This window comes from Lepidochelys kempii, chromosome 2 (assembly GCF_965140285.1).
Source record: "Lepidochelys kempii isolate rLepKem1 chromosome 2, rLepKem1.hap1, whole genome shotgun sequence".
Classification (NCBI taxonomy): domain Eukaryota; kingdom Metazoa; phylum Chordata; order Testudines; family Cheloniidae; genus Lepidochelys; species Lepidochelys kempii.
Window position 1 is genome coordinate 91726132 of NC_136381.1, and position 12100 is coordinate 91738231.

At 46.3% G+C, this 12100-nt stretch overlaps 1 protein-coding gene across 1 annotated transcript in view; it reads left to right on the top strand.

Moving 5' to 3' along the window:
- Nucleotides 1–9512: 9512 nt before the first annotated feature.
- Nucleotides 9513–12100, top strand: part of CEP192 (centrosomal protein 192) — a 206728-nt gene continuing 204140 nt past the window's right edge. Inside the window, exon 1 of the mRNA XM_073329624.2 lies at nucleotides 9513–9883. Coding sequence (XP_073185725.2) covers nucleotides 9773–9883 — 111 coding nt within the window. The 5' untranslated portion in view covers nucleotides 9513–9772. The remainder of the gene's footprint in view (nucleotides 9884–12100) is intronic.

The window sequence follows — 12100 nt, forward strand, 5'->3', positions numbered from 1 at the left end:
TTTAAACTATATAAAATTAAAAATCATACAGAAATCCTCTGGTATAGTAACAAAGATACCTTAGCCCAGGAAAGAAACAGGCACTGCAAGTCAGCATAGCAAACACAGATTCCTACTAACATTGGAATCACTGCACTTCACTCCCGTGCAGGGCACCAGAGATTACTGGTGGCTTTCAGCCTCAAATTCCTCAAGGCATCCCTAACCCCTCTAATATCCCTGCTTTTTGGCTGTTCAAATTCAGTCTCCAGGTGTTGAACCTCCAAGTTCCATACCTGAGTGAATCATTCACCCTTCTCTTCACAAATGTTATGGAGGGTACAGCAGATATAACAGCGGGGATGCTGTTATCGGCCAGGTCCAGCTTCCCATACAGAGAGTGCCAGCGGCCCTTTCAACAGCCAAAAGCACACTCCACAGTCATTCTGCACTGGCTCAGCCTGTTGAACTGCTCCTTGCTGCTGTCAAGGTTCCCTGTGTAGGGTTTCATGAGCCATGGCATTAAAGGTTAAGCGGGGTCTCCACAGATCACAATGGGCATTTTGACTTCCCCAACGCTGATCTTCTGGGAAAAAAGGCTGGGAAAAAAGTCCCGGCTTGCAGCTTCCTGAACAGGCCAATGTTCCGAAAGATGTGAGTGTCATGACCCTTCCGGGCCAGCCTGCGTTAATGTCAATGAAACGCCCACGGTGATCCACAAGTGCCTGAAGAACCATAGACAAATACCCCTTCTGATTAACGTACTCGGAGGATAGGTGGGCTGGTGCCAGAATTGGAATGTGTATGCCATCTATCGCCCCTCCGCAGTTAGGGAAACCCATTTGTGCAAAGCTATCCACAATGTCATGCACATTACCCAGAGTCACAGTTCTTCTGAGCAGGATGCAATTAATGGTCCTGCAAACTTGCATCAACACAATTCCAACGGTCGACTTCCCCACTCCAAACTGGTTAGTGACCGATCAGTAGCTGTCTGGAGTTTCCAGCTTCCAGATTGCAATAGCCACCCGCTTCTCCACCGGCAGGGCAGCTCTCAATCTCGTGTCCTTGTGCCGTAGGGTGGGGGCGAGCTCCTCACAAAGTCCCCCAAAAGTGGCTTTTCTCATCCAAAAGTTCTGCAGCCACTGCTTGTCATCCCAGACTTGCATGCCGACTTGCATCCCACCACCCAGTGCTTGTTTCCCGAGCCCAAATGCAGTGTTCCACGGTGGTGAGCATGTCTGTGAATGCCACAAGCAAACTCGTGTCATATGCATTACTCAAGTCGATATCATTGTCGGAGCCCTCACTGTCACTTTGGACCATAAGGAATAACTCGACTGCCAAACAGGACATGCTGGCGAGACTTGTCAGCATCTTCTCAGCAGTTTGGGCTCCATTCCTGCAGACTGAAAGGGAAGACAGCACACGCAGTACAAAAAACATTGAAAAATGGCGCCAAATGTGGACGGAAGCACAGGGATTGCTGGGACGCTAACCGATGTATCACAGGGCGTTGGGACAGGTCCCAGAATGCCCCGCACCCCTTGCCCCCTTCCCACAAGCCACAGCGCCAGAATGGGAAGAGGTGCCCTGTGGGATAGCTGCCCATAATGCACCACTGCCAATGCCACTGCAAGTGCCACAAATGTGGCCACACCAGTGCGCTTGTTCCTGTCAGTGTGGACAGACTGCAGCGCTTTCCCTACTGCGCTCTCCGAAGGTGGGTTTAACTCAAAGCGCTCTACATCTGCAAGTATAGCCATGCCCTTAAAATGCTACTGTGGCTCAGCTGCAGCGCTGCAACTGCACTGCTGTAGCGCTTTAGTGTAGACACTCACTACAGCAACAAGAGGGGTTCTCTTGTTGCTGTAGTTAATCCACCTCCCCAAGAGCTAGCTTGATGTAAGAATTTTTCTATCAACCTACCACTGTCTATACCGGGGGTTAGGTTGGTTTTACTATGTCACTCCAGGTGTGGATTTTTCGCACTCACTAGCAACGTAGCTGGGTTGACTTAACTTTTTAATTTAGGTGTAGCCTCTGACATCTTCTCTTGAATATCCTGCTGCTAGCTCAGAGTAAATATGTCACAAAATGAAGTATTTACCTCTTTTCCAAAACTCTTATCTTCCATTTTCCATAACTATCAATGATGTTACCATCCTCCCTACCCTTCTAGCTCACAACCTAGTATAACGGTTTTAAACTTTCTCCTTCTCCCCCAACATTGTCACTATCACTAATTTATGCTGTTTTATTCGACAAAACAGGTCAGAAACTCGATCGTTCCTCACCTCTCCTACCACCAACACTTGTCCATGTTTTCATCATCTTCTGTCTTGACATCTGTACCCTCCTCCTTTCTGTTTTCTGTGTTTCATACTCCTCCAATCCATCTGAAACTCAGCTGCATAATGTATCTACCTCACCTATAGTTCTGACCCCATTCAGCCCATCTGCAAATTCCTTCACTTGTTTCCTCTCACATTCTGCATCAAATGCAAGTTCTTTGTCTTTGTCTTTAAAACCTGCCACAACTTAGCCCTGTCTATCTCTAGACCTAGAGGTTGGTCTCGTGTTCTGATGATGGGCGATCACTTGTTACTGAGTATGATCATCCTCCATGAGAGTTATGGGTCCTCAGGTGGCTTATAAGGCCAATCCTTGAACCACAGGTTCTATTACAATGAGAGCAGATGTTTTCAGGCTCAGCAGGAGGCTGTTGACCATGACTGGAATCCAGTCTCTCCTTCCTCCTGCGCCTCTTGTCCTTTTCAGCTTGTCGACGAGCAAGTTCAAAATGCAGGGGAGCATCACGTAAGACTTTACTTCATTTTAAGTGATCCTGGGCAAGTGTCTCCCAAGTGTTAATGTCAATACTATACTTTTTTAGATTGTCCTTCAGCAAGTCCTTATAACGCTTCCATTGTCCACCCATGTTACGGTGCCCTTCTTTCAGCTGAAAGAACAGGACCTGTTTTGGGAGGCGATGGTCTGGCATCTGGACAGCGTGACCAGTCCAGTGGAATTGCTGACAGATGATCATTGCCTCGATACTGGAGGTCTTTCCCTCTTCCAGAACACTAATATTGATGCGCCTGTCTCCCCATTTGATCTTCAGAATCTTACAAAGGCAACGTTGATGGTGCCTCTCAAGGACTTTCAAGTGGTGTCTATAGGTTGTCCAAGTTTTGGACACATACAACAGTATTGGGAGAACAACAGCTTGATAAACAAGAAGCTTGGTGTGTGTTCGAATGTTGTGATCTTCAAAAACCCTGTGCCGTAAACAAGAAAAAGCTACACTGGCACAGCTCAAGCGATGTTGAATTTCTGCATCAGTATCTGCCTTGGATGAAAGATGACTTCCAAGGTAGAGGAAATGATCGACATTCTCCAGTGCCACTCAGTGGTGAGCTGGAGCCAGTTCGCACTGGTTCGCTGGAACCAGTTGTTAAATTTAGAAGCCCTTTTAGAACCGGTTGTCCCGGTTGGTTTCACTCTTAATATCAAGAAGACTAAAGTGCTCTATCAGCCCTCTCCAAATGAAGTATTACATGCCCCATCTATCAAAATAAATGGAGTGGCACCAGTGATGAGCTGCCAAAATCTTAACAATCCCTCTTCACCCCACGAGGGGGTCGTGGTCCGCCCCCGCCCCCCAGGACTCCTGCCCCATCCAATCCCCCATGTTCCTTGACGCCCCCCCCAGGACCCCTGCCCTGTCCACCCGAGTCCCCTGACTGCCCCCAGATCCGGGCTGGAGGGTCTCGTGGCCCACCGAGTGGCTCCGTAGCATCGGCAAACACATTCATGATAGTTTGGAGATCTTTTTCAGAGTGGGCAAAGATTGTGTTATCAGCATAATGAAGTTCCACAATAGATGTTGTGGAGATCTTACTCTTGGCTTTCAGCCTGCTAAGCCTGAACAGCTTTCTGTCCATTCTGTAAATGATTTCAACGCCAGCTGTAAACTTCCCAGCAATTAGGTAAAGAATGACGGCAATAAAAAACGCAAACATGGTTGGAGCGACGATACAGCCCTGTTTGACTCCTGTTTGTACTTTGAAAGGTTCACTCTGGGAGCCAGTGCTGCTCAGAACAGTTGCTTTCATGTTATCATGAAGCAATTTTAGGACATTGATGTATTTACTGTATCAGGACATCCAATCTTAGAAAGTACAGTCCAGAGGGCAAAGCTATTCACTGAATCAAAGGCTTTAGTTAGATCAATAAAAGCCATGTACAGTGGTCAGTTTTGCTCGTGACACTTTTCTTGCAGCTGCCGTGCTGTGAAGACCATATCCACAGTTCCACGACATGGTTGGAAACCACTATGTGACTCCGGTAAAATTTCTTCTGATGGGGCAGAAGGCGGGTTGCAAGGATCCATGTCAGAACTTTGCCTGCAATGGCTGGGAGGGAGATATCATGATAATTTCCACAATCCACTTTAGCCCCTTTCTTGAAGAGGGTGACAGTCAGGGCATCCCTCATTTCACTCGGTATCTCCTCCTTTATCCAAATTTTAAGGAGATGAGAATGGCATTTCATGCTTGGCAGAATGACATAAATTGTAATATAAAGAGAGAAGTCCATGCCAAGGTGAGGCTGGAAGTCCAACGTAAAACCAGAGAATTCAACAATAAATGGTGGACTGAGAAAGCACAAGAACTCCAACATCTCACAGATATCCACAATACATGTGGTTTCTTTGTGCCACCAAGGCTGCTAATGGGCCAATTTGCCATGGTATGAATCCTCATCGTGCTAACGACGGAACCACACTTCTGAAGGACAACAAAGCCATCAATTCTCGCTGGAAAGAACATTTTGAAGATCTCCTTAACTGTAATTCTATGGTTGCAGATGAAGTCCTTGAGCAAATCCCTCAACGGCCATTTTGGGATGAGCTCAGAGACCCTCCCAATTTGTATGAGGTACACAATGCCACCAAGCAGATGAAGAACAACAAGGCAGCAGGTCTAGATGGGATCCCCGCTGAAATCTTTAAAGACGGTGGACCAGAGCTAATTTGGCAGCTTTACCTGCTTATCCTTCTCATGATCTAGACTAGAGCACAATATTACCATGGGCTGATGAGACAATCACCATCACAGAGCATACAGAAGTCACAGCAGAATCAAGCCAGTGGTCCAACAGGGCCAGACAATATGAAACCTAAAGAGAAAACAAAAGTGAATTATAAACTGATGCACTGAGAATTCCTCTTAACCTGCTTATTAGGTACATTAAATATGCATTGCCATAACAGAGTGTTTTGTAGATTGAATTTTGTCAATAATCACCTACTGGCATCTAGTGTTATATAATATCCACATATAATTTATATTTTATAAATATAATTAAAGTTACCTTTTAATGTTTTAAATAGGCCTGTATAAAAACACAAAGGGTGATATTCCCCTGGTGCAGAAGACAAGACGATAAATGTACAGCTTTCAGTATTGTCAGGAAAACATCCCAGATTTCCCATGAAATTCTATCCTGGTATTTAAACAGAATGGAATACTGTTTTTTTCTAATCTAACTTTGAGTCATTAATGTGAGTAGATTCAGTTAGACATTATTTGGTATTCATTATTTTGTGCTTTTGTATGATCCATTCATAATTTTATACAGCTGTTGGTTTGTCTGTGTGCAGTTGTGAAACTCAATCAGCAACATCCATTGACATCTTTTTTTTTTGTAAAGATATTTCTGTGGGGAAGGGTGTAGGCTTTTTTAGGTTCAGGAGAGGCCTATAAGATGCAACAGAACAGATCCAAACTTGGAGCAGTCCATTTGTCCAGAACCATCAAAAAGGTTGTTTAAATCTATAGCATGGTTGAAAAATTACTGGTTATAACTAGGGGACTGGACACTTGGTGGCTTATTTAGTCTGAATTTATTGCACACACCAGGAGCTCCTTCCATTCCTCCATAAAGTTTGCAGATTACACAAAAATTGGGAGAAGCGTTAAAAAATGAAAAGGATATATCACTGATTCAGAGCAGTGTGGATCGCTTGGTAAACTGGGTGCAAGCAAACAATATGCATTTTAATATGGCTAAATGTGAATCTATATATATATAGGAATTAAGAATATAGGCCATAATTACAGGATGGGGGACCCTATCTTGGGAAGCAGCAACTCTGAAAAAGATTTGGGGATCATGGCGAATAATCATCTGAACATGAGCTGACAATGTGACACTGGCCAACAGAGCAAATGTGATCCTGAGACGCATAAAACAGGGGAATTTCAAATAGGAGTAGAGGGGTTATTTTACCTCTGTATTTGGCATTGGTGCTACTGCTGCTGGAATACTGTATCCAGTTCTAGTGCCCACAGTTCAAGAAAGATGTTGATAAATTGTAGAGGGTTCAGAGAAGAGCTAGAAGTATGATAAATGGATTAGAAAATATGCCTTATAGTGATAAACCTAAGGAGCTCAATCTATTTAGCTTAATAGACAGTTAAGGGTGACTTAATTACAGTTGATAAGTACCTATATGGGGAACAATTATTTAATAATGGGTTCTTCAGTCTAGCAATTAAAGGTATAATACCATCTAATGGCTAGGAAGTGAAGCTAGACAATTCAGACTGGAAATAAGGTGTACACTTCTGTCAGTGAGGGTAATTAACCATTTGAACAACTTACCGAGGGTCATGGTGGAATCTCCATTACAGGAAATTTTGAAATTAAGATTGTATGTTTTTCTAAATTGATGTGTGTACGAATTCTTTTGGGATAGTTACAGCTTGTGTTACATAGGTCAGGCCAGATGATTACAATTGTCACTTCTGGTCTTGGACTATAGGAACATCATTCACCCCAAGCTCCATGTGCCACCCTCCCATCCTCCTTTATTTTGGGGGCTCTCTGCAACTTGTCCCACCCCCTTCCTCAAGACTTGGGCTTTGTGTGGCCCCCATTTTTCCCTCCCCTTATAGCAGAATCCCCCATTCTTCCCATCCTATCAATGGTTGTGTGCATATCCACATTACTCCTAAACCATTATTCTGCTTTCTGTCAGGTGATAAATAATTCAGCATGTCAGCATATGAAACTCTGTTGTGAGGATGAGAAGATATGAGGAGTTATGCTAGAAAACAGTAACTGGTGTTCTCAACCTGTTCTTTGAGCTAGACTATTGCAAGTGCTTAAATCCTGTTGTGCTAATTCAGGGGTTCTCAAACTGGGGGTTGGGACCCCTCAGGGGTCACAAGGTTATTACATGTGGGGTCGTGAGCTGTCAGCCTCCACCCCAAACCCCACTTTGCCTCCAGCATTTATAATGGTGTTAAATATGTAAAGAAATGTTTTTAATTGAAAAGGGGAGTCACACTCAGAGTCTTGCTATGTGAAAGGAGTCACCAGTACAAAAGCTTGAGAACCACTGTGCTAATCAGAGGGCAGGGGCTCCATGTGTCCACCACTTTTCCCCTTTCAGTTTTCCAGTGGCCCCCCAAATCAATGGGATTCTGACCATTGATACTTTGAACAATCCCTGACCATTTGGAATTGGTCAGATGTGGTGCTAAAAAGTCACCGCATTACAGACAATTACTGCGGAGTCTAAGGCCTTCGGGAGCTAGGCCACTTATGTTAACAATAAGCTTTGAGATGGAAGATGCATCCTTGGGCTGGTGCCTGGGCAAGGGTCAGTGGCGACACAACCCTGGTGTGAATGTAATGGGCCACATCCACCCTGATTGAATTGGCCTCATTAGCCCTACAAAAAGCAATTTTCCCTCTATTGATATTCACCCCTTCTTGTCAGCTGTTGGGAACGGGCCACATCAACCCTGATTGAACTGGCCTCAACCCCCCACACTTGGTAAGGCAACTCCTATCTTTTCATGTGCTGTATATTTATACCTGCCTACTGTATTTTTCATTCCATGCATCTGATGAAGTGAGTTATAGCCAGTGGTGCAAGCAGAAATCATTTCTTGCTGGTACTGCACTCATGGGAGGAACACGGTGGGGGACACGTGACCCTCCATGTGACTGCTTCCCACCCCGGGGCCCTCACGCTCTCCCTGTCCCCTCCGACATGCCTTACCTGTCTAAAATTTTAACAGATGCAGTTGTAAAATGATGCTTTGGGCCCCTGGAGCCATCGGTACTTCCTGGATTTGATGGAAAAGAGGCATAGAACAGTGTGTGCCATATGCATCTTGACAGAACTTTAGCCAAATTGTTTTTTTATTTTCCTCAACATGATATACAGGAGGGGCAATCAAAATCAGCCTGGCAGAATGCGCATGAGAACTGTCTCTTCAGGACAAATCTTGTTCCCATTGAAATAAAAAAAAAGTTTTGCTGTTGAGTTCAATGGGAACAGGCTTTGACATTTGGAGAGGAAAGAACAAAACCACACAAGCAAGGGCTATGTTGCTTATACCACAGATCTCAAAGGCTGCTGACTTATATGAGAAAATCAGACGATATCTGATCTTTGTCCATTGCAAGGGACAAATCAGCAATCAATGAGGCTAGAACAGTCTGTGTACCTATCAAACTCGTAAGTCCATCTGCAAAGGATCAAGGAAATATGAAGGCTCCAGATTACCTTGAAGTCCTCAGTCCCTTGGTTAGAATGCTTCCATCAGTCTATGTTAATAGTCCCAAGCAGGTGTGGACAAGCTGTGGCTCCAGAGCCACATGCAGCTCTTCAGAAGATAATACGCGTCTCCTTGTACAGGCACCAATTCCAGGGCTAGAGCTACAGGCACCAACTTTCCAATGTGCTGTGGGGGGGGGGGGGCGGTGCTCACTGCTCAACCCCTAGCTCTGCCCCAGGCCCTGCCCCCACTCCACCCCTTCCCACCCCCTCCTCTGAGCCTGCCATGCCCTTGCTCCTCCCCCTCCGTGGCCCCCCCCCAGCCTCCTGCACCCCAGGAAACAAGTGATTGGGAGGCAGGGGGAGGCGCTGATTGGCGGGGCTGCCCGTGAGTGGGAAGCGCTAGGAGAGGGGTGGGGAGGGGAGCTGCTGACATATTACTGTGGCTCTTCGGCAATGTACATTGGTAAATTCTGGTTCCTTCTCAGGCAAAGGGTGGCCACCCCTGGTCCAGAGGCTTGAGCAGGAATCAAAACCTGCCTTTTAAACACCTTCCGTCCCCGCACGGCTTCTCTCGAGGACTCCTGGCCACTTTAACAGCACAATACATACGCTAACAAACTTTAAAAAAGGGTTCAAGCTTGTTAGCATATGTAGTGTGCCGTGAAACCCATATAAAGAATGAATGCCCTCCCTAGCCACATTCTGCTCCTCTAAAGACTGAGTGCAGCTCCGGCCCCCGCGGGGGCTAGCCTCTCCCAGTCCTTCCAGTACCCCGTACCCGCTAAAACCCTCTTGCTGGTACTGCATACCGGAGGGTACCCCCCACCCGCACTCCTGGTGCTCGCCCACGAACGCTTGGGCCCAAATAAATGTGTTAGTCCCTAAGGTGCCACAAGGCCTCCTCGTGGTGTTCGCCTTAGACCCGCGCAGCCGCAGTAGGAGGCGGCGGGGCAGGGCCACGCTGCGCTCGCGCAGATTCCCAAGGGCTTGGCAACAGCCTTCCCGGCGCCGCGCGCGACGCCTCGGCTCGCCCCTGGTGGAGCGCGAGGGACGCTCCCTGGTGCGCACGCGCTGGGAGCAGATGCACGCGCGAGCCACCCTCGCTCTGGCGCGGGGCTGAGAGCGAGGCGCGCTTGCCCCGCGCCAGGGGAAGCCGTAGCGGCGCGCTCGGAGGGAAGCTGCCGCCGTCGCCGCCGCCCAGGCTGGGGGATGTTCGTGGCGCGCAGCATCGCGGCCGATCACCGCGACCTCATCCACGATGTCTCCTTCGACTTCCACGGGCGGCGCATGGCGACCTGCTCCAGCGACCAGAGCGTCAAGGTGCGGGGGCCCCGCCGCTGCGTTCCTGCCGGGCGTCAGGGCGCGCCAGCCGCTCAGTCCCGGGGAGGGCGGGAAGCGGGGTCCCGGGCGGCGGGCGGGAAGCACCAGGCTCAGCCGTGCCGTGGGAGCTCCCGCTCCCCCCCGCACCCGCCGTGTGCGGCCCTGAGGCGCGGCCAGGACTGGGCCGCCACGCGTTCCCAGTGCGGCGAGATCGCCTCTGCCGCCCTGGGCCGGGCCTGCCGCTCCCCGCCACGGCCTCCGCGGGGAGGTGCCCAGCGTTGATGTTTTGTTCGTCTCCGCCTGGCAGCTCCCTCAGAGCCACGGTGAGGGGGGCAGCCAGCCAGCCTTTAACCCCCGGCACGTGTGTCGCGCACCAACTAACTAGCGAGCCCTTAGTCCTGGTCAAAGCGTCAAAGGCAGCCGGTGTGAGAGTCTGCGGGCAAAAGAAAGGTAGTGTCCGAGCACCTTACTGCGTTATTAGCAGAGCAGTGAGGAGGAAGCCACAGTGAGGAAGGTTTTGTTGTATTTACTGTAATAAGTAAACGTACGAATTGTCAATTGTTAAAACTAAGAAATCAAACACACAAGTCAAGAAATGGCAAGTAGTCAGGGTTCTCCTGCCCAGGTTTAACCACAGTGCACTATGATGCTGTATTCTATTTGCGATTTTCTACCTTGCCCTAATATATTATGAATGATACATATTATTACACATACCCTAAAATATACACTATAAAAAGACTAAGTTTTACACTTTGCAGAGGAAACAAGAATAGAAAATATTTTGCATGTTGTTGTGTTCATATTGCTTTTGGAACTGTCAACTTTTGGCATTTCCTGACTTGCAAATACATGATTTTTCAGGCTTTCTTTTATATAGTTAAGATTAACATATTGCATTTACCTTTATTCTTCTTAAAGAAAAGAAAATGTTAACAGGTTCCTGTAGAGGATGGATGTGACAGTAAACTTAACTTTTCTATATTGTTTGGAAGATTTAATAGTACTACTATATGTGATTTAAAATTAAGCTGAGGTAACATAAAATAATGAGTTAAATGTTCTATCATGTATGCTCAGACAGGTACTTTTATAATTCCCACAATTTTAAAAAAATACTCAACTTTCACATTTAATTTGCTTTTTCCTCCCTAAGTGAGGATTAAAATCATGGCAAATTGGAAATGTATAGTATCAGTTGCTTTTAAGTTATGTGAAGTTAATGGAATGCTGGTCAAAGTCTTGAAGTCATATGCTTTTGCTGCTCAAAAATAACTTGACCAGTTTACCTCAAACTTAAAAAAACAACCAACCTTTGATCTGAGAACAAGTTTGTAAAACTTCTGCCTGAAGAAAATGCGCTTGAGGAAGTTACAGGTGATTGATAAAAGTGGGAAATATGCTTGAGAATAGAACAGGGTTCTCAGGGTTCACTAAGAGGGTGGTGAAACACTGGAATGTGTTACCTAGGGAGGTGGTAGAATCTCCTTCCTTAGAGGTTTTTTAAGGTCAGGCTTGACAAAGCCCTGGCTGGGATGATTTAACTGGGAATTGGTCCTGCTTCGAGCAGGGGGTTGGACTAGATGACCTTCTGGGGTCCCTTCCAACCCTGATATTCTATGATTCTATGAAACCGTGGGTCGGGATCCCTCAGGGGTCGCAAGGGTTATTACATGGGGGGTCATGAACTGTCAGCCTCCAACCCAAACCCTGCTTTGTCTCCAGCATTTATAATGGTGTTGAATATATTTTAAAATGTTTTTAATTTATTAAGGGGGGGGCCGCACTCAGAGGCTTGCTATGTGAAAAGGGTCACCAGTACAAAAGTTTGAGAACCACTGGAATAGAAGATTTAGCTCTAGAGTTCATTGCGTGAACACTAAAATACTACTTTCCATTTATAATAGTACCTCTTTATCAATGTTAAGCTACAACTTTCAGCACTGTATTTGGAATGCTAAGATTTTGCCATTTTAAAGTTTTGTTTACAGTTATATAGTTATCTTTCTGCTTGGACACAGTGGAACATTTTGGATTTTTCTTTGCACAAAGTAGCCTTACAGTAGTAACCTTTAATTATAATATAATTTTACACACATGAAGGCAGTCATAATTTCACATCTTAGTAGTTATAAGCTTTTTACCCTGAGTGTAACAGTGTGTGAAACTAAGATTTTTTGGAATTCTCATGCTCTTCTCAGATTAAGATGAAGTGAG